The 23,814-nt window shown below is 44.5% G+C and overlaps 1 protein-coding gene and 1 pseudogene across 1 annotated transcript in view; both read left to right on the forward strand.

Annotated features, from left to right (window-relative positions):
- Window positions 1-23,814, forward strand: part of Piezo (piezo type mechanosensitive ion channel component) — a 1,050,432-nt gene that overhangs the window by 96,837 nt on the left and 929,781 nt on the right. Inside the window, exons 5-6 of the mRNA XM_080275143.1 lie at window positions 1,427-1,562; window positions 22,102-22,212. Of these exons, the coding sequence (XP_080131269.1) occupies window positions 1,427-1,562; window positions 22,102-22,212 (247 nt within the window). The remainder of the gene's footprint in view (window positions 1-1,426; window positions 1,563-22,101; window positions 22,213-23,814) is intronic.
- Window positions 17,504-17,620, forward strand: LOC145403463 (5S ribosomal RNA; annotated as a pseudogene).

Below are 23,814 nucleotides of genomic sequence, written 5' to 3' on the forward strand. Positions count from 1 at the left end.
CCTCTCCTGACATTGAGAGGGCTCTCCCTACGTGCTAAGGGGTCTTTGTATGCAGCATATGTTAGGAGTGTAATGTTGTATGGTAGTGAGACCTGGGCAGTGAAGGAGGAAGATATTCGCCGGCTCAGATGTACAGAAATGACAATGATTAGGTGGATGTGTGGTGCGTCCCTGCGTCCAAGGCCTGGAGGGGCTGGGTTTACGATGGAAGAGTTGAGAGGTTGGATGGGACTGGAGTGTATTGGTGTTGTGATGAGGAGAGGTAGATTGAGATGGTTTGGACATGTGGAGAGGATGGGGGATGATAATTGGGTGAGGAAGGTGAGAAGTGTTAATATTGGGGGTGGGGTTATAAGGGGTAGACCGAGAAAGACATGGAACGAGGTCATTAAGTGTGACCTCAGGGTTAAGGGACTGAACAGGGAGGCTGCAATGGATCGTGCAGCGTGGCGAGCCGCCACTAGGTGACCAAGGCCGACACATGCAAGCATGTTGGAGCCTTTAAAAACGAAACAATATATATAATGAACATATCTTTACATGGATAATTCTCTTGGTTCTATTTTTTTTTAATGTGTTTTAGTTTACATAAGTTGTGATAGCATATGGTATGGGCTACAGTACCTTTGAAAGGAAAAGCTATTGCCTTTGGAGCTATTAAAGGGTCTGAATTCACACAACCATTCATGCATGCTCAGATGTACATGTCCATGTGCAAACACACACACACACACACACACACACACACACACACACACACACACACACACACACACACACACACACACACACACATCATTCATCAGATCAGCCTTGGAATATGCATCAGTAGTCTGGAATCCTCATCCCTAAAAACACATAGATAAGACTGAAAAAATGTAAAGGGCTGCTACAAGATGAGTACCAAGCTTGAGGGATCTAAGCCATGACGAAAGACAAGAAAAATTGAATCTACTAGCACTACAGGAGAGAAGGAAAAGAGGAGACATGATTATGCTATATAAATGCATCATAGGGAAAGAGAAAATAGACATAAATGAGTATATAACCAATGGGGAGGCATCAGCAAGAGGTCACTGCAAAAAAATACATAAAAAGAGAGGTGATAAAGATGTAAGACAGTTGAGTTTCCCAAATAGGGTAATTGATCAGTGGAATGCACAACCAAATGAAGTAGTGTGTGCCAAAAAAATACATAAATTTAAGGATATATTTGATAAAAACGGTATAATACACAAGACAGTACAAACTTGACTCATTCCTGTATAGATACAATTAGGTAAGGACACACACACACACACACACACACACACACACACACACACACACACACACACACACACACACACACACACACACACACACACACACACACACACACACACTCTCTCTCTTTCACTTTTTCAACTTTTCCCCCTGATTTCAGGGACATACCTCGCAGTGGCCATGATTGGCAGTTGTGGTGTAATGGTGCCATCAGTTACATCTGCAGTGTATTTTGTGGTCTTTATGGTTAGTGCCACCTACTGGAGCCTTAACAACTCACTTGGCCGACGTTTTGGGTATGTGAATGACATAATGCACCATTTACTGTATACATTAGCTACATGTAGGCTATATGTGTTACTGTAGGTGTATCATGGGCACTGTGTCCTTATTATATGCTGGATTTTCATGCCCTTTATTGTTGTTAAGTGCCTTATAAATTTTTTTAATACATATGTACAGGGTATATATTAACCCCTTACCTGCGGGGATGGCTGGACCGCGCTGTGCCTTTCCCGCAGGGATAGCATTGCTCTGACTTTTTTTCATATTTATATATTTTTTATTATGAGAATAGTGCATAGGGCACATTTCCATGGAAAAAGCAAACGGAAAGAACCGGCCAGGAGTTGCGCTGCGTGTCCAGGCTGTAGCTAGGCGGGGGAGGGGGTAAGGGAGGGGAGGTGGGAAGGTGAGGCAAACACAGAAAAATCACTGAATTGATAACACTGGATGCGAGTGCTAGCGGTATTAGCAGTGCTGCCTATAGCTACACACTGGCAGTACTAATAGATGATACAAGACTGCACTTGAAAGCCTGGCGATTTTAAAAATCCCTGGATCACAGAAGTGATACCCCGCGGTACGGTACTTATGTAACGAGCGTCATGGTAGTGATGGCCTGCAGGTAAGGGGTTAAGGTTCCATGGCTACCCATGGAGTTGATTTGCTAGTTCTCCCAATAAATACAGTAGAGTCTTAATTATGCAGTGTAATTCAGCCAACCCCCATGCTTGATATTGCAATGCATCGGATATTGTGTTGGTTCCCCCTGTCGGCTATTTGTTCGATGTTGAGCCAGATAATATGTCACTGCCCTAAGCTACTCATCTTGACCCTCTATCCTTAAAACTTTCCAGCAGTACATTACAGTATTACTCATTAGTAAAAGATTAAAATCATGCATAAAATACAATACAGTAGTGATACAGTACAGTAATACCCCGATATGTGATACCCTTAGATGCGATACCCCGGCTTAGCGATGGGGGTACAAATACCACCAAACCCCAATACACAATGGCCGCTTCTTGGTTTAACGATGGGCCCTCCGATGTCGCGTCCACAGGCCGAAAATTTGAATCGCGCACATTCCCACCGCCAACTGAGCCCACCCACCTCCCAGGATGTGCAGAAATGCTTGCGCAGGCCCCACAGCTATCGCTTACCCCGCGCTCACCCATGTCGTTCTTCTTGCACTGGCCATCTCAGAGTAAAGAACTCTCTTACACTCGCCCAACACGCATCGTGTTGCACCACCAACGTTTTGCAAGCCACTATTGTAGTGCATCATAACTGAGTTCGAGCAGTGCCATGAGGAGAGCAGTGATACTAGTCATGTGTGGAGTGCGATTTTGTGTGAATTTTAGCCTAAATAAGTGTGATCATGTCTGGTAAGTGTGCTGCATGTGGTGGGGCTAGTGGTGGTGCTAGTGGAGGCCCTAGTCAGGGTGGTAAGCAGCCTGCTAGTGTTGGTGCTTGTGATGTTCCTGTGAAGCGAGTATGCAAAACTGTCTGTGTAGAAGTTTCATTCATTCATTCATTGCCAGACGCCATGTATCCCACACGGGGTGGCCAAGGGCTTTGAGTTAATTGTTTTACAGGGAGGGGCACTAATCTTCCACCAACCCCACTTGACACGTAGGGATGCCAACAGCATCTGGTGTTCCCAGGCGGTCACCCATCCAAGTACTAACCAGACCCAACGTTGTGTAGAAGTCAAGCTAGATATTCTTAAGTGCCACGACAAAGGCGAAGGTGTGTGTGCTATCTCCTTGGCTCTCCACCAGGCCCAATTGACTGTCTCCACCATCAAGAAGAGGGAGGCCATTAAGATTGCTGCTGGGAAGGTTGCAACCTTATCCTCCTTCCATATCACCCACCAGAGGGAGCCTGCGATGGAGGAGCTGGAGCGGATGCTGCGCATATGGGTGGAGTATCAAAACCGGTGGAAGGCACCCATGACCCAGGCAATTACATGCACTAAGTCTCTCTCACTGTGGGAGGAAATCAAGATGAAGTGGGATCTTGATGCTAATGAGACCTTCAAGGCGAGCCATGGGTGGCTTGACCAGTTCAGGAGGCGAGTTAATCTCCACCACGCGAAGATACAGTATATGGTGAGGCGACAGGTGCAGATACGGTGGTGGTGGCAGTATTTCCTGACGAACTGAAACGCATCATCGCGGAGGGTGGCTTCAGTGTGAAGCAGGTCTTGAATTTTGATGAGACTGGGCTCTTCTGGAAGAGAATGTCCTCCAAGACGTATCTTGCGGTGGAGGAAAAGTCTACGCCAGGGTTCAAGGCCTCGAAGGACTGGCTTACACTCCTGCTGGGGGGGCAACATCGAGAGTGACCAATTTGAAGCCGCTCCTCATGTACCATTCCGAGAACTCCAGGGCTCTGGTGGGTATGTGAAAAAAAACCTTGGGGTTATCTGGAAGTCAAGCAAGAAGGTCTGGCTGACTTCCGATATATGTTCGTCATATTTCCACCTGTACCTCTCTCGTGTGCAGAAGAGGTATGCCTTGCGGGAGAATTTGGTGAACAGATTTCTTGTGGTGGTAGACAATGCTTCCAGCCACCCTCCCGCAATGAAGGAATGGGCAAGCATCATAGAGGTGATGTTCCCACCCCCCAACGCAACCCATGAATAAAGGGGTGATCGCTGTGTTCAAAGCGTATTACCTCCACCGCACTATGCAGCAGTTGGTGAGGGCCTGTGACAATGATGACAGGACAACAGTGCAGCAGTTCTGGAAGGGCTACAATATATGCCACACCCTAGAGAACATCACTGCAGCGTGGCATGAAGTTACACCCACCGCAAATTGACTTAGGACCTACATGCAGAATTGCTGTGGGAGAGTTGTCTGTCTTTGCTTTGTGTTTCCACCTCTCAAGTGAATTTTTTGGGCAAGAAGTAACTGGCAACTCCTCTGGTGTTGACGGGAGGTGGTGAAACACTCAGCATGTCAGTGATTGCCCAGAAGCGAGAGTGGGGATATGTGTTCCCGTCGCTCTGAGCTTACCCCTCCCTCTTTTTTTTGTATGCATTATTGTTTGCCCTGTTATTTTCCTAGAGTCGAGTTGTCATGCCTGGAAAGTACTGCTCAAGGGATGACAGGGTCCGTATCATTGAATGGAGGCAGGATAACATCCCTATCAACACGATTTGTGAACATACTGGATGCGCAAGGTCAACCGCCATGAAGATTCTTGCTGCAGCGCGCAGCCTGCCGCCTGATGTACCTGAGCACAAGCATGGGGGTGGAAAGAAGCCGACTTCCAGAGAGGTACAGATACACTTCTGATGAGAGAAGTAATCAAGAATCCTCGATTGGCAGCAGCAGAATTAAAGAGAATGTTCTACCCAACACTGCTTGCAGAAGGAGCTGGGTTTAACAAGCTGCACTGCAGCCTAGAGACTGCTTCTCACAGACTGCATGAAGAAGCAGCGCATTCAGTTTGCCAAGAAGTATGCACACTGGACATAGGATGAGTGGAGAAGAGTTATGTTTTCCGATGAAAGCACATTTCAAGTGTTCCAGGTGCGTGCTGCCAAGGTTCGTCACCCTGCCTCCCATAGTCGATATGACCCTGCTTACACGGTGCCGACTGTTAAGCACCCATAATCAGTAATGGTATGGGGGTGTATCTCAGGTGAAATGGGAAGGGAAGGCCTCTACTTTCTTCCTAGGAACTTGATGATGAATGGTGGCCAGAACATTCAAGTTCTGAAAGATCATTTGTAAAAAAAATTTTTTGCCAATCATGGGTGCGACTTTTTCATGCACGATTCAGCTCTGTGTCACAAGTCAAGAAAGGTGACAAAATGGCATCAGGATAATGGAATTGAGGTCCTCGACTGGCCTGGCAACAGTCCGGATATAAATCCGATAGAAAACTGCTGGGCAAGGATGAAGAAAAACATGGCAGAGAAGAAGACACCCAATCTGGACAACCTGAAGACTGAACTGACAAATGTTTGGTGCAAAGAAATGTCCTTAGATTACTTTAGAGATTTAAGTAATTCCATGCCAAAATGCATCCAACTGGTCCTGAAAAACAAGGGAAACATGATTTCATATTAATGAATGGCATTTCATGAACAAACATTGTGATATACTGTGATTTCTGTGGTGTTTTAATACCTTGTAGGGGGAGGTCCTAAGTCAATTTGCAGTAGCTGTAGCCAGCCCACCATGAACGGTGTGTGATAGAAGCTGTGGCCAGAGTGCATGCACTCCTTCACCTGCTTCCGCAAGGGCGTGCAAGCTCTGCTGGTGCAGCATATGTGGCAAGACGTAGTGGAATTGTCACAGAAGTGGGTTTCGGGGAGGTTGATGAGGATGACATGGAGGAGGTTCTTGAAAGCCACAGGGAGGAGCTTGGCAACAAGGAGCTCCGCGATATGGAGGTAGTGGGTGCACCAGGAGGCACAGGAGGAGAAGGTCGTCCCTGGAGTGCGAGCCATCAACATTAACAATTCTGAGGGAGATGCTAACAAAGCTGGACAAAATAATTGCACTGATGCCTACACACAACCCTGTCCCAGGACATGCTGGGCCTCTATTGCTGGACCTAACGTGTAGCCAATCCCCATCTCCTGTGTCACCTGTGTCTCCACAAAGGCACTCTGCCACTCCATTGCTGCCTTCCTCGCCCCAGCCTCCATCTCCCTCACCATTTTGGCCACTGTCTGTCTCCCTCACCACAATGTGAGCCGCCCCACCTGACTCCATTGCTACCTCATCAGTCATCGCAGCGGTCTCCCCTGCCACGTCACCGCCACGTCACCGGTCCTCGCAGCGGTTTCCCTCACCACCTCCTTCGTCATTGCATCGCACTCCATCACCACTCACCCCACCTCGCCAGGCTTCCCCCTCTCCCCTCTGACCCTCCCAGTTTTGAGGACTTTGAGGAGGAGGATTGAGTGTTGGGGAGCACCACATGTTCCCTGACTCTGGGAGGAGGAGGGATAGCGAGGATGATGACCAGAATCGGACATGGTCTTACAAGAAGTAAGTGATGAGAGGTGTTTGATATTTTCTGACCTATTGCTTATGATTTTCAGGCTTTATTTGTTGGTTTCAGTGAGTTATTTACAGGTGTTAGGCTTAGGTTAGTTTCCATGACAGCTGTTAGGCCATTTAGATTGGCTTTAAACTTGTTTTTGGGCTCATCTGGGTGGGTTTTGGGCTTGGTTTGTGGGGAAACCCAAGGCTGGTAAACACTCCACTTTACAGAAAGTCCCCAACTTACGAAAATAATTTGGTTCTTAAAGGTCTTTCATATATAATTTTTTTTCGTAAGTATATTCTCTCTCTCTCTCTCTCTCTCTCTCCAGCCCAATCCTAATCCCATAATTACTGAGGTTACACCATCCCCTTTCTGCACCATACCTGCTTTTGTGCTATCCTCTCTCTCTCTCTCTCTCTCTCTCCCTCCCAGATTAAAGCCCATTATTGTCTCCACTCCTCCACTTATCCCCTACCCTTCCCTGAACTGCAATTATCACCTCACATCCTTGTCAGTGTCTTCACCTAACCCTGTCTTTCCTTGCTATGACTGACCCATGACACCCCCCCCACACACACACACACACTTTTTTTCATGTCTGCAGATTTTCGTAAGTCGATCCTTTGTAAGTAGGGGTCTGACTGTACTTTACATGCTAAAAGTACTTGTACCCTGATATACGATACTCCGCTTAATGATGGGGGTTTACCTAACCAATTACATAGTTAAACCAGGGTGTGCCTCTACATAGAGTACAGTACAGTAATCCCTGTAAGACCCGGATGCCCAAGTCCCTGACATTTTGGGCTTGGGTCCTGGGACACCAAAAATTGCCAGATATGAAAAAAAAAGAAAAGTGACGTGTTTTCATCCCTACTTTAAATTTGCTGCATGGTGACGAGCGGCCATGTTTTGGTGCACAGCTCCTCTGACGTCCACTAGAGCACTCCTGCATCCTTCCTATTTCCTGCCTACCTACCATCATGACTGCACACACGTCTCTATGGCTGCCCACATGCTCGCTTTTGTGATGGTGTCCTACCTGCAGCATGCCTTGCTGTTCCTCTGCTGCCTCTTACTCGTGTATGTGACGATGGCCCTGCCACCTGAGAAGAGGAAATGAGTGGTTCTGACTCTGGAATAGAAGAGGGAGATATTGGAGAAGGTGGACGCGGGATGGTTGACTTTCTGCATATCCCGTGAATTCAACCTGGCCCTCTCTACCTTGTTCAATATCAAGAAATACCGGGACAAACTCACCCAGTACACGGCAGACTTAACGTCGAAGACCAAACGCAACATGCAGAGGAAGATTATATACCCTTCCAGGTTTGCAGTCAATTGCTCCACACTGATTTGGTATCATCAACATAGTGCTGCTGGTGTGCTGGTGCATGGTACAGAACTGAAGGCTGCTGCTGAGAAGTTCGCAAGGTTACACGACTCTCCAGACTTTAAGGCATCTGAAGGGTGGCTCTTCTCTTTAAAGTTATAGCATGGACTTACCAACTGTAAGGCCCATGGCGAAGCTTTGGATGCCAACGAGGATGGAGTAAAAGAGTTTCAGCAGAAGGTGAAGGGCATGATCGATAGGGAGGGCCTCACTCTCGTTCAAGTCTACAACGCCGATGAAACTGGTCGCCTCTATCGCTTGCTGCCCACAAACACCCTAGCAGAGGAAATGGAGAAGCATGTACCTGGACGCAAGCTCTCCAAGCAGCGGATATCTGCTTTGTGTTATACCAATGCTAACGGCATGCATCGGCTCAATCCCTTTACTGTTGGCTGTGCAAAGCCGCCTCGGTGCCTTCATGGGTAGTAGTAGTAGTAGTAGTTGTTCCCAAGGCAGTCTGACTGAACAGCCCCGAGTCCCTGAGGAAGGCCATGGCCGAGACCGGGCTTTCCCACAGAGCTCTCAAAGAGTGTATGTTGTGTTGTTGGCGTAGGTGATTGTGTGCAATGCAGTCTTCCATATTGTGCTTAATACAGTAGTAAGGGTTGCTGTGTTGCATCCTGGACAGGCATCAGCAACGGAGTCATCCAGCCTCTTCTGGTAGCTTAAGAGGGCTGGATGGTGCCCACGTCTCAGCGTGGCCAGGTGGACCCTGTCCTCACGAGGAAGATAGGATTCAGAAGGGTGGATGTCAGGAGGCTGTGCATGCAGCTGTGTGTTGTCTTTAAGTGACTGAATGGAGCGGCGAGTGATCTGAGTGTGGAGATGCTTCTGGAAGCTGGTCTGAGGTGGGCGAGGGGGGAGAGATGACAGTATTTGTGTATGGTATCGTGTGCTGGGTGTTGTTTTGATGTTCCTTGGTGTGGGTGGATGTGCTGCCATGTACTGTAGTGGATGTTGTGGGTTTGTGGAGGCTGCAGCAAGAAACTGAGCGCCTCTCATGTCTAGATGATCCTGGACTTTGAGGACTGTGGTTTCTTGATGTAGGTGGTCTGTGGGTGTAGTAGCTGTGCAGCCCGTGATTATTTTTAGGGCCTTGTTCTGTATGGTCTGTAGAGTGTTGTAGTGTGTTTTGGTGAGGTTAGAAGCCCAGGCAGGGTTTGCATAATTCATCACTGAACGTATGTATTGTTTGTATACTGTGGTGGTGGTTTCTTTGTTGTGTCCGAATGTTGTATGGGCAAGTGACCTCTAAGCATTGAGTCTTGGTGTTATTTTATTTTATTTTTAATGTTTGTAATGTGTTGTTTAAATGACATTGATGTATTGTATGTTACACCAAGGATTTTGGGTGTGTGTGTGTGTGTGTGTGTGTGTGGTAGGGGGATATTGTTTATGGTGAGATGTGGGATGTGACTGTGTTCTGCTGTCCAGTTTGTGAGAAGAGTCACTGTAGATTTGGCTGGGGCTATTTTGAGCCTGTTTGTGGTGAACCATTCATGTAGTGTGTTGAGGTAAGGTTGCATGATGTGTGCAGCTGTGTTTGTGTTTTGGTGCGTACATGTAAGTGTTATATCATCTGCATAGGAAGCTATGTGTATCTGTGGTGTGTCGGGTGTGGGTACGTCGTGCATGTATAGGTTAAAGAGTGTAGGGGACAAAACAGATCCTTGGGGGATGCCGTTTGTGAAGTTTCTGATGTTAGAAGACTGACCAGCAAATGTTACATGTGCACATCTGCCTGCTAAGTAGTTTGCCAGCCATCTTTTTGTGTTATTGTGCATGTTTGTGTTGAGTATTTTGTTTGTGAGGTTTTGGTGGGGGATGGGCATCAAAAGCTTTGCTAATGTCTAGTGTGACTAGGAGTGTTCTGTGTGGTGGCCTAGCTGAATTTATGCCATCAAAAACTCTCTGTGTAAGGTCTATAAGAAGGGTGTTTGTGGAGTGTAGTGGCCTAAAGCCATGTTGTGACTGGGCTAGGGGAATGTGGGTTGATGGATGTCCTTCCTGTTGTTTGTACCATTCTGTGAAGGCATGGTTCACAGCCAAGATCTTCAATGACTGGTTTCACCAGAACTTCATCGAGGAGGTCATCCATTATCAGACGAAGACAGTGGGAATCCCACACAACCAGGTAAAGGCTCTCCTTCTTCTGGACAGTGCATCTGCGCAACCGTCCGACAAGGGGTTGGTGGCTGAGAATGGCCACATTAGATGCTCGTTTTTGCCACCTAATACTAATGCTCTCATCCAACCAATGGACCAAGGAGTGATTGTTCCATGAAGAGGCTGTACCATCGGAAGTTCTTGGACGAGGTGATGGTTGCTCTTGAGGATGAGGACGAGCACAGGGAGCGACGGGACACACGAGGCCAGCGGACTGTGGAAAACTTCCGTCGCCACAACCACAAGTCAGCCATCTACAATTGGGCCAATGCATGGAGGAAGTCCATGTCAAAACTCTGGAAAGTGGTTGGTCTCGTCTGCTTCTCAGAGCCGATGTGCACGACTTTCTAGGTTTTGACGTGGATGACTTCCATGCTTGTCTTCGTGCAGCTGGCGATGAGGTGGACGTGGACAAAGTGCGTGAGTGGTTGGAGGACGATGTGGGTGATCATGGGTATTAGATCATGTCTGATACGGAGATCGCATCTTCAGTTGCAGGTACAAGTACCCAGCTGGAAGATCCCAACGAGGGCCGCGAGGATAATGCGGACTCCTCTCAGTGCGCCACTACTCCAGCCATCCCCAAGCTGAGTGCACTTTAGGAGCACGTCGAGTTCATTCTGGACTACCAGGAACACCCAAACTGCGACTGGGAGGTGGGGCCCCTGGGACTTGTGGAGGAAGTGTGCGCTTTTAGGCAGCACATCATCAATCTCCAGAACTGCCGTTCCTCACATCAGTCAACCATTGACACCTTTTTCAGGCCCGTGACCCCTGCTGTGTCCCGCCCTGGCTCCACACCACTGCCTCACCAGGACCTGCCTTCTACCTCCGAGGCACAGCCCATCATATCATCCACGGTGGAGTCTCCACTGGACGTGAGTTTGTGGCTATCTTCAGAGTCATCTGCAGTGGGTAGTCCATCACCGCGTCCCAGCAACGTTCCCCTTGGCCACCTGCAACACGTACTCTCGGGCTCTGACAGTGAATAAACAGCAGTAACTCGCAGTATTCCCAAGGTGGATGGAAAGCTGAAGACAGAGAGAACAGGAGCTCCCGTTTCATCAGCCTTCGGGACTAGTTCCTGACCATCCCCCAATGCTGAACTTTTTCAGTGTTTCAGAAACACAGAGAGTAGGCCAGCATGCTCTCCAGTACAAGTTTCTCTAATTGTCAACACAAGTCTACATGCACAGTACACACTACACTTCCTTTTCAAATTAAAAAAGAAAAGTGGCACACATTAACCATGCCTCAGAGTCCCCAGGGGGGGTGGGGACCATAAATGCCCCCATGATCTGCCCCTCTCCCAGTGATGACTCAACGAGTTGCCTGGAACCGCTGTCTGGCTTACTTTTTCTTCATTTCTGCAACATTTGCGGCCTTTCCTCTAACTTTCTCTCTGTTGAACACCACCTCTCCTCCTTTAAACCTCACCTTCTCTTCTTGACCAAGACTCAGCTGACTGAGGCAACTGACAGCAGACCCTTTTTTGTATCCTCCTATTTTCTCTATACTCATTTCAAAGCCAAAGGTGGCTGTTGTGTATATGTACGCAATGACTTATCTTGCTTTCGTGTTCCTAAACTTGATTCTTCTGAATTCTCTACTCTCTGGCTTCGGCTTTCCTGTCATTCTATGACTAAATGTATCTGCGCCGTTTACTTATCCCGTAATTCTATCAGAAATTCTTCGCCTGTCTTACTTCTGTGATGGAACACATTCTATCCATTTCTCCTTTCTCTGAAATCTCCATTCTAGGAGATTTCAATGTTCTCCATCACCTTTGGCTCTCCTATCCTTTCACTGATCCACCTGGTGAACAAGCCTACATCTTTTCTATCCTTAATGACCTAGAGCAGCTTGTACAGCACGCTGCCCGTATCCCTGACTGCCTTGGAGTTCCAACATACTTGATCTCTTCCTTACAACTATTTCTTCTGCTTACACTGTTAATCTTTCCTCTCCGTTGGACTTCTCTGATCACAACCTTGTTACCTTAACCTGTCCTGTTGCTCCAGTACTGCCTGTGGACATTCCAAAGAAACGTTGATTGTGGCACTTTGGAGCTGTGGATTGGGAGGCCTTCAGGCAGTACTTCTTTGATTTTCCCTGGAATGATTATTGCTTCCATGGTAGGGAGCCATCTGAGTGTGCCATGCACATTGCGTAGGTTATTCTCTCGGGCATGGAAGCATATATTCCTTCTCATATCCATTGACTAATGCAAGAAATCCTTGGTTTAATCACACTTGTTCTAATGCTGTCTGGAACAAGGAGAGGGCCTATAAAAGGTACCAGAGCCAACTCACCCCTGAATCACATCTTTTTTATGTTTCTGCCCGGAATCATGCTAAGTTTGGTCTTAGCTCTGCTAAAAATAATTTCATTCGTACTAAATGCTCTCAACTCTCCATCTCAAATTCTTCCTGCACCTTCTGGCATCTTGCCAAAAACCTTTCTAACAACTTTACCTCATCATTCTTCCCTCCTCTTTTCTACTGTGATGGCTCTGTAGCTATTTCTTCTACAGATAGAGCATATACTTCTCTCAGACTTTCTCCTCCAATTCCACCTTAGACAATTCCGCTGCCGTTCCTCCATCACTTCCCCCCCTCTGACTTCCTCATGGCTGACATTAAAATTTCTTCAGCTGATGTATTTTCTGCCATCACAGGCCTGAATACTAACAAGGCATATGAGCCTGATGGAGTCCCTCCTGTTGTCCTCAAGAACTATGCTTCTGTTTTTACACCTTGCCTAGGTAAACTCTTTCGCCTTTGTGTTTCAACTTGTACATTTCCTTCTTGCTGGAAGTTTGCTCTCATTCAGCCAGGGACAAAATAAGGGTGACCATTCCCAACCCTCTAACTATCGTCCAATTGCTTTAACATCCTGTGTCTCAAAAGATTTAGTGTCTATTCTTAACAGAAAATTTTTTAAAGCATCTTCGTATCACAACCTTCTTTCTGATCGTCAGTATGGGTTCTGTCAGGGACGCTCCACTGGCGGTCTTCTCACCTACCTTTCAGACTCCTGGTCACGTAATGGGGTGTATAAAAGCCTGCCTTGCCTAGAGGCAAAGGAGGGATCCTCTCTTTGGCTCAGTGGTAACGTGCGCGCGTATCAAGCACGAGGGCCTGGGATCGAATTTCGGCCAGGACAGTGATTTGATTAATTTGTTAAGTTTCATTTCGGTTGTTACAGTCATCCTCCTTTTGGGACTTTGGGAAAAGCTTTGCCATTGCACTTGACATCTCAAAGGCTTTTGATCAAGTCTGGCACTAATCTTTAATTTCCAAACTGCCCTTTTACAGTTTCCATCCTTCCATCTGTGCCCTTCATCTGTAGCTTCCTTTCTGGTCATTCTATGGCCGCTGTTGTAGATTGTTCTCCTAGATCTATCAACAGTGGTGTTCCTCAGGGCTCTGTCCTATCACCAACTCTCTTCTTTTTATTCATCAGTGACCTTCTAAGCTGTACATCTAACCCTATCCACTTATATGCTGATGATTCCATCCTTCACCTTTCCATTTGGTTCCCGCAACATCCATCTGAGCAGTTACTTCAACAAACAAGGGATGAGGCTGTGTCACACCTAATGTCTGACTTGGCTCGTATCTCTGACTAGGGTAAAGATTATCGTGTTGTTTTTAATGCATCAAAAACTTAGGTTGTACACCTGTCAACTTGACAATATCTTCCACAGAAGTACCCTCTGACGTTTAATAATATCCAGCTCAATCCTGCATCATCCTTGAACATGCTTGGGGTTTCATTCTCTCGGGACTTATCTTGGAAAGACCATATTGCATCTCTTGTAAAATCTGCTTCCAAGAGATTAGGTGTGCTAAGGTGACTCTGTACCTTGTTTACCCCTGCACAGTTGTTGACTTTATACACGGGTTTTATTCGCCCGTGTAGAGTACAATCTCGTGTGGGGAGGCTCCTCACATACAGCTCTTCTCAATAGGGTGGAATCAAAGGCCTTTCGTCTCTTTAACCCCTTACCCGCGGGGATGGCTGGACTGCGCCATGCCCCTCCCGCGGGGGTAGCAGCGCTCTAAATACATGATAAATTAGCTATTTCCAGGCCGATGGAAGTATCACTTATCCTTTTCCTTTTTTCTATATATATTTTTTTAGTATGAGAATAGGTCATAAGGGATATTTCAATGGGTAATGAAAATGGAAAATTAGCAACCAAGTGCACATGGGGTGTTGCCAGGTGTTAAATTAGCTACTTCATGGCCAATGGTGTGTGGTAGGAGGTGGCGACCATCATCCACTCACTTGATGTAGTGCTACCTACTTGTTCCTTAGCCTTTATCATTCTTTTTCTGTGCCTGCCCTCCTCTCTTCCTATTTCTCCCATCTTTCCTGTCACTTCTTATTGCTTTTGTTTCCTTTACAGGTGGCTTTACATTGAATGACAAGCCAAATGGTTTCCTGTAAGCCAGGAAACCATTTACAACGCTGCATGGTAACCATATAACCAACCCATGCGTGTTCCCTACGTGTCAACAAGTGGGTTGGTGGAGGGTTATTGCCCCTCATTGTAAAACAACTAACTCAAAGACAAATGGCCACCCCTTATGGGATTATGGTGTCTGGCTATAGATAGATAGATAGATGGCCAATGACAGTATCAATTAGCCTTTTCCCTTTTCTGTATACTGTATATTTTTTAGTATGAGAATAGGGTATAGGGCACATTTCAATGGAAAAAGCGAATGGAAACAACCAGCTGGGGGTTGCGTTGTGTGGCCTGGCTGTAGCTATGTGGGGGAGGGGGTAAGAGAGGGGAGATGAGGAGGCGAGGCAAACACAGAAAAATGGCTAAATTGGTAACACTGGATGCGAGTACTAGCAGTATTAGCAGCACTGCCTATGGCAACACATGGGCAGTCCTAATAGATGATACAATACTGCACTTGAAAGCCCAGGCAATTTAAAAAAATCCCTGAATCATAAAAGTGACTCCCTGCTGTATGGTACTTACGTAACAAGCGTCTCGAAAGTGACAGCCCTCGGGTTAGGGGTTAACTCTCCTCCTCTTACTGGCTCCCCTCAACCTCTATCTCTTCATCTCACTGTTGCATCTTTATCTCTTTTCTATCGCTACTTGAATGGTCACTGCTTCTCAGAACTATATGCTAGCATCCCTCCTCCTCTACAATGGGTGTGTAGCACCCTTCTAGCAACAAACTCTCAGCCCTTTTCTGTCCAACTCTGTAATGCAAGAGTTAACCGTTACTCCCAGTCCTTCATTTATGCAACTGGTCAACTCTGGAACTGTATCCATCAGTTTGTATTTCATACTTCCTATGATCTCCAGTCTTTCAAACGCAGTGTGTGTCCAGGCATCTCAAAATTGATGGATCTTGAATTTGCTCTCTTTCCTATTGTTTTTGTTTTTTCTTGAAAGGAATTGTTTGCGGGCTCCTGGCCTTTGGTTCCTTCTTCCTCGCATAAAAAGAAAAAAAACTAGACCATATATGAACTTACAGTGTTGTGCAGTATTACAAACAAAATGTGCAGTGTTAAGAAATTAGAATTCAGAGTATAAAGGATTAAGTGCAGAGTGAAACACTGGTGTGTTGAAACTGGCATGGTGCAAGTAAGAAAAGATTGTGCAGTATTAAGAAATTAGAATGCAGAGTGCAAAGGATTAAGTGTAGAGTGCAACACTGGCATGTTTCAAGTGCAGTACAAATAAGAAAAGAATGTTCAGTGTTAAGAAATTAGAATTCAGAGTGCAAGGGATTAGGGGCAGAGTGCAACACTGGTATGTTTCAAGTGCACCACAAGTAAGAACAGAATGTGCAGTGTTAAGTGCAAAGAATTAAGTGTAGCGCAACACTGGATTCCTATACGTCTTCAAGTGCACCTTCACCACTGTCCAAGCCTGAGAGGAGGCGAGTTAATCTTCGCGACGGCTACGGACTTGTCGTAAGTACCCTGTACACTGCTAAATATTTTCCATACTCACTTCAAATTTCTCATTCTGTGGTTCCTTTTCATTCATTTCATGGTTTCTGTCCCTTATTTGTGTGCATAGGGTCTATAATATGTGCTGTGCATGTCTGACAGGGAGTTACTGTATTTAGGTGGCTTTCAATGTTCGGTTGGGTTGTGGTCCATATGTTCCTGTCCAGGGGTATTTTTCCCAAGTCTTGGACAAAACCAAGTCCTGGACATACCTTTGGCTCCAATACATTGAATATTGGAGGGATTACTGTAATACAGTACAGTACATAATATAATCATACTGTGTTCACTTAGTGTTGGTATTGGTGGAGGGCAGAGTAGTGCTTTATGCAGTACAGTGCACTTAATCCCATGTGGTCTAGTGACAATTTTCACCCTTACTCCAGCTAAGTCACAGCACTGGGGGGTAGCCACCGTATGGGTCACAAATACACAACGCACAGATATGTCCTCATTATACGATGTCCACAGGAGAGAATGAGAGAGCAGCAGTCACTTTGGTGCATTGGGTGGGCTGCTCCCACAGTGCATTGTGATTGGCTGGTGTGTTGTTGGGTCTGCCCGTGCGCCAATAGGAGATGCTGCATTAAGCCCAAAACAAGGCAAAGATATTACATACTGCCAGAATTTTTAGTTTCCAATTTTATTTTGAGGACATTGCATAACTCTCCCATACGGGTGCTTTTTCATAATGATATTATGTACAAATTTTTCTCATTCATTTAAGGTCCCGTGCCTGGTAATGAGGTCACAAAATACTTTGTGATGTTGTTTGAATGTTTTATGGTGTTGGCTATATACGTCAAAAGAAGATTTATCAGTTTTACACATATGTCTGAGTATTTCTTGATTTATGCTTTTATTTGAATACTTCCAGTGGTCACCAGCAAAGGCATTAAAAGAAAAAGAGTTGTTTCACCAGATAGTTGCTGCCTGCAATACGACATGCTTTGCAGATCAAAACACAACCACTAGTTTTCTCAGATGTTTCCCACGCTATCTTACTATTGGTTCTCTTTTGGCAGATGGGAACATGGCTTAGCCTCTGACATCTCTCGCACCGTTCTTTCTTGTTATCCTCTTTCTTGAGTCCGATTTGCAGTCAGCCACGGCACACATAAAGTGTGTCGTGGATGACAAAAGTCTATTGACAGACGTTCATATGCCAGGCACTTTGGAGCTCTGGAGCCAAGACTGAATTCAGTATTTTTTTTAAAGCAGGTAAATCTGCTAATTTGACTTGACAGTAATATCTGTGACTTTACGATGGTGTGAGTTCATGTAAAGATGAACACGAATATAATCCCTTAGTTGTAGTGATCGTTATTTACCTTATACATAACAGATTCCTGCAGTGGTTATAATGGTTGGTATTTGTGAATTATAAGCTGTATTAAATGCCATGTTGAGTACACCGCTTCCCGTCCGATCAGCAAAGTTAAGCAACGTTGGGTCTAGTTAGTACTTGGATGGGTGACCGCCTGGGAACACCAGATGCTGTTGGCATCCCTACGTGTCCAGTGGGGTTGGTGGAGGATTAGTGCCCCTCCCTGTAAAACAATTAACTCTAAGCCCTTGACCACCCTGTTTGGGATACATGGCGTCTGGCAATGGATGGATGGGATTAAGCATAGCATCTCTAAATAATAATACAGTACTTTAGTCAAGTAGTGAATAAAACTTCTCAGGTAGTGAAAAGTTTCTCCTTACAGTAAACCCTTCATAAGTCGAACTACATGGGGCTCTACCCTGGTTCGAATTACCAAATTTTCCATCTTACTGGATTTTCACCCCCCCAAATTGCTAAGACAATACCTATTACTTGTTCTTTCAACACTAAATTAAAGAAGCATATATAAATAAATAAGTTATGACAAAAAAACAATTCAGTGCATTTAATATACCTTTAATTGGTAGAAAATCATTCATAGAGGCAGTACAGACCCGTGGGCAGCTTGTGTTGGAAATTGATTTTCACCCTCCAATTTGCAGAGACAGTACTTATTACTGTACTTGTCTTTTCAACATTAAAGTAAAGGAGCATGTACAGTGTATAAATGAATTAAGAAAGACAAAAAAGAAACAATTAATTGCACCTAATTTACCTTTCGTTAGAGGCAGTACAGACCCATTGGCAGCTTGTGTTGGAGAGGGAGGTGGTGGAGTTCACAATTTAACATAACATTCTAAACAGTACCCAGTATTTATTTCACTGAACATTAAGAATTAAACTTAAATATAATCACTATAATAGATTGCAATGTAACACATGCAGTAATAATAATAATGAACTTGAATCATTATCACTTAACACTAAGTCACACATACACATTTTGTTTCATTTAGTCAAATTGCAGTTTTCATAAACACACACACAGACACTGTTCGGTGTCTGTGCCAACACTGCTTGAAGTGCTGGCTATCTGAAGAGCTGGAGAAGCAGAATCACTGCTAGAAGCAGGAGGAGGGATAGGCTGATGCCTTGGCATAGGCTTAAAGAAGTCATGAATCTTCACCTGCTTCTTCTGCATATACTGGTGACAAATAACCAAGCCTCGCAACTCCCTTACATGCGTATAAAACTTTTGTGCTTCTGCGTCATCAACATAATCCAGCCAAGAGATGACAACATCCATTGCTTCACGAACTTGGGATAATTTGTATGGATTCTTGTGTCCAACATCATTGTTCTCTTTCTCGCCGTCATCATTGTCATCATCTTCGTCTTTCTTCCCAGCCATGTACTCAGCAGTTTCTTCCTCTGTTTGGTGATGATACCCAGGATCATCTGCATCCATTTCAAGCCATGGATGACATCATCTTCATTAATATTCTTCTCACCGACTTTTTACATAACTTCAAGATAATCTGAGACTTCAAAGGCAGTGAGATCATTTACAATATCTGTGTTCATCAATAATTTCTTCCAACCATTGGCCAAAGTTAAAACTGAAACTTGATTCCAAGCATCATGAATGTTGAAAAGTGTGTTACGAAGATTATAATTTGTCAATTTTTCCAGTGTGTGCACTCTGCGTCTGTCCTCCTCTGCATCCTCCTCAGTCACCAGCAATACAAAACAGTCTTGCATCAGCTTCCTGCGATAATGTCACATGCAGCACTCAATGATGCCCTGATCCAAAGGCTGAATTAGCGATGTAGTGTATATTAGGTGGCAGAAACATTAATCCTACCATCCTGAGCAGAGATCAGTGGCACTAGGATGTGAAGTTGCATTGTCCAATAAAATAACTGCCGTTACATCGTCTGGTGGGATTTTCTGCCTCTTGGTCTGATCATAGTAAATCTCCTGACATGCATGCTGGTGGTACCACTTGGAGATTAAATCTTGCATGAACCATGCAGTTTTATTTCCAGTGTAATGAACAGGTAACTTACTCATAATATTCTTAAGGCACCTAGTTTTCATTGCCTTACCAGCAACCATTGGCATTAAACAGTGAGTGCCTTCTCCATTTACACAGAAAAGTACAGAAATTCTGTCTTTGGAAACTTTACAGACAGGTGTGCTGCCGTCAACCTTGGATGCCAGAGTATTCGAGGGTGGTGCTCGCCAGAGCAAGCCACTTTCATCTGCTTTGTAAGTCAGGCTTAAGAGCAAACCAGGTTTTTTCACAAAATTCACAAATTTCCTTCGAAATGGATCAACACTGCTTAAATCTGCACTTAAACCCTCTCCCACTATTTTATGGTTACTGATGATGTGATGAGACTGGAAATGAAACATCCAACCTCTACTAGCCTTGAAATCACTTATTCCAAGGTGTGTTGCTAGGCATGAGGCTGCACCTTGAATGTCTATCCCCCTGACGCCAACTCCTACTGACTGCTGCTGTTGGAGCCACTTGAATACCACTATGTCCAAATCTTCAAATTTGGAGAATGTCATTCTTTTCTTAGATAATTTTTCATGCTTGATATTCTCCATGCTTCTGGCATATTCATGAATTTTATCCTTAGCCTTCTTGATATCGTAGAAAGTGGTCTTCTTTATTTGAAATTCCTCACATACCATCTGCATCGAACTGCCACTCTTGATTTGGTCAAGTATTTTCAGCTTCTCTGAGATCGATAAGGGCTTCATTCCCTTACGACTAGAGGTGCCAGTATCACTTCTTTTACACTCTGAACATTCCAAGGTCAAGGCAGAAGGCAAAAGGAGAGCACTTTTCAGCACTAGATGACAGTAAGAATGGCGCAACCACCCTCTCTGAAGACAGCAGCAGACTGGCAGCCACATGTCCACCTGGCACCACCTTTTCCCCCTACCTCTGCATCTCGGCCTTCTTACATTCGTGTTCTCGGCCTGAGTGCAACTTACCGAAGATTCCGTCTTCTAAAAGCTCGACTTATGAAGGGTTTACTGTATATGAGTTTAGAGACGAATCATAGATTTTTTGCAGAGTTTATTCCTTTGACCCTGCAGCCTCTGTCCATGGGCACTGCAGTCTCCGACGAAAATCTTATTTTTTTTCTTTTAATACCGGTACCTTTGCTGGTGACCACTACGAGTATTTAAATAAAAGTATAAATCAAGAAACATTCGTACGTGTGTGTGAAACCGATAAATCTTCATCTTTTGACGTATATAGCCAACACCACAAAACATTTGAACAACATCACAAAATATTTTGTGACCTCATTATTATGTATGGGGCTCACTTTAAATGAATGAGAATAATTTGAACATAATATTATTATGAAAAAACACCTGTATGTAAGCGTTATGCATTGCCTGCAAAATTAAATTGGAAATTCAGAGTTATGGCTGTATGTAGTATCTGTGCCTTTCTGCAAATGCTCGTATTGGGCCCTGTGGCTGAGCCGGATGATACATATCACTGCCAAAAAATACATAGTACTGCCAGTTGCTTCCTGTTTTTGAGCCAGGTATTGCCTAATTTCGCCAGATATTACTTTAACAGAGCTGAATAAAAAGTGCCGGATATTGCATTGGGCTGGATATTTTGACGATGGATAAATGAGAGATTACTATAGCACCATTCATAAGTAAAGTAAATCAGTATTTTAGAAAACATGCCTACCGTAAGTTTTAATGGAAACTGCTTCTTAAATGTTAGGACCAACTTGCCTAGCCCCGGGCTCCTATGCTCTTCATGGGGCAGCACAGGATTAGATGCTGATGATGATATATGGTGAATCCATGTGTTAGCCTCTGCTTGGTTGATCCTTTGTAATGAGTTTACCTTACCAGAATCATTGTTTTATAACCAATGTATACTGTATCTTATATGCGACTTGCAGCTGTGCATGTGCAGAGCTACAGTTTGCGTCATATGAGATCTGCAGCTCGGCAAGGATTAAACAGGTAATAGATCAAAATGCAATGGCTGTCTGATACCAAGGGATTGGCACCATAAGAACCACTGCTGTAGACATATCTCAACATCTTGTAGGTGTCCCAAGGAAATATTCCTCACCTTCTCTGTACATAAATGGTACGTGATTATGCATGAAGACATATTGAGACTTGATGGACATACTCATAGGGCAATAATATTTAAGAGGTTTTACCTAACATAAGGAAGGCATTTACCAGGTATTTACCTTAGTGGCAGTGATAGGCATAGGTGAGGTGGTGTATTCAAGCTTGAGAAGCTGAGGCATGACAACCCCTGTTTTAAAATCCCTCAGACTAATTAGTAGTACAGTATCACATGAGGGTGATGCTGACAGGGAATGGATGCTGAGGTGGAGGGCAAGAGGACAGAGACATTTGCTGAACTGGTGGCATGACATCAACAGTGATTAGTCTTTGAGACCTTTCATTAATTTGTTAATTGTGAAAGGTCATGTGAGTGTCAGCCTTGGCCTGCTAATCCCCATATTTCTATTATGACAGTCAGCATTGCAGCCCATTTCTGTATATGTATATCTTCCCATAGTCAGGAGGGTGTATCTCATACCATTGTGACTTGCTCATTTACCTCTTCTTACACCAGGTATGTGTGTCGTGGAATGATGGTATTTGCCGGTGTCCATGTAGTGTGCCTCTACTTATACCAAGCCCAGTGGCCTCAAGAATACCTCTTGCCAGACAGTGTTGTTGCAAGGTATGCTTTAAAACTTCAGCCAACAACTTATTTACAAATCAGTAATTTCTCGTTAATTTCAGTTTGTGTGTGTGTGTGTGTATTTACCTATTTGTATTTACCTATTTGTAGTATACAGGAATTGAGCAATGCTCGTGTTGTCCTGTCTCCATATCCACATTTATCAAGTCTACCTTTACACACATGAATGTTTTTCTCATGCACCACCTCTTTGTCTAAGTCGTTCCAAATATTTAAGAATATACCTAATTGTGATATACACGGAATGTACTATGCTCGTGGGTTTCCGTCGCTGTTTCTCAGTAAGTCGAATTTAACTTTAAACTCGTTTAAGTTTTTAGACTGGACGATCTCTTTGTCCAGGCTATTCCATAAGTCTATACTTCTGTAAGGAAAGCTATATTTCTTGATATCCTTCAAGCAGCTTGACTTTTTCAATTTCATTCCATGTCCTCTTGTTGCTCTCTTATCCCATACAAACAGATCTTCTTTGTCAATTTTATCTACTCCCACCATGGTCCTGAACACCGCAATCATGTCTCCCCTCTTTCTCCTTTCCTCTAACGAAGGCAAATCCAGTTTTTCCAGCCTCTCTCTGTATGACAGGGCTGTCAGACTGGGGACCATCTTGGTTGCTGTTCTTTGTATTCTCTCAATCTTGTTTATATCTTTCTTTTTGTGTGGGCACCACACTACCGCTGCATATTCTAACCTGGGGCGGATCATGGCCACTATCAATTTTTTCATCATTTCCTCATCCATATAATGAAATGCTACTCTTATGTTAGTCAAGAGCTTATAAGTCTCTCCAACTATCTTGTTAATGTGCTTTTCTGGTGACAAACTATCTTGGACCAGCACTCCCAAATCTTTCTCTTCTCTCCTTTTTGTGATTAATTCATTACCCAAAAAATAATTCAGTGATGGTCTCCTGGTACTTTTACCCATTTCCAATATTTTACATTTCTTTACATTAAATTTCATTTCCCACGTCCGGCTCCAATTGTGTATCCTATCCAAATCCTCCTGCAGTATTTTACAATCCTCCTCAACCTCTATCTTCCTCAAGATCTTTACATCATCAGCAAACAGACTCGCATAACTGTTCACTCCATCTACCATATCGTTTACGTAAATCAGGAACATTACTGGCGCCAACACTGAGCCTTGAGGGACTCCACTTGTTGCTTCCCTCCATCCAGACATCTTTTCCTTTATTACTGTCCTCATTTGTCTGTCTCTCAAAAAGTCTCTCATCCATTCCAGAAGTTTCCCCTTTAGTCCTCCTTTATATTCTAGTTTCCACATTAGTCTTTTATGAGGTACCTTGTCAAAGGCCTTCTCTAAATCTAAGTACACACAATCCACCCAACCATCTCTCTCCTGTACCACATCAATCGCTCTTGAGTAAAAGCTCAACAAGTTTGAAACACATGACCTTCCACTTCTGAATCCAAACTGACATTCAGCCAAAATATTCATCTCTTCCAGATATTTTATCCATCTGTCTTTCAGGATTCTCTCACACAATTTTGCGACCATGCTGGTTAGAGACACTGGTCTATAATTCAGGAGTTCTTCCCTGTTTCCTCCCTTGTAAAT

This window comes from Coenobita brevimanus, chromosome 60, assembly GCF_032717465.1.
Source record: "Coenobita brevimanus isolate Jiangsu-jjx chromosome 60, ASM3271746v2, whole genome shotgun sequence".
Lineage (NCBI taxonomy): Eukaryota > Metazoa > Arthropoda > Malacostraca > Decapoda > Coenobitidae > Coenobita > Coenobita brevimanus.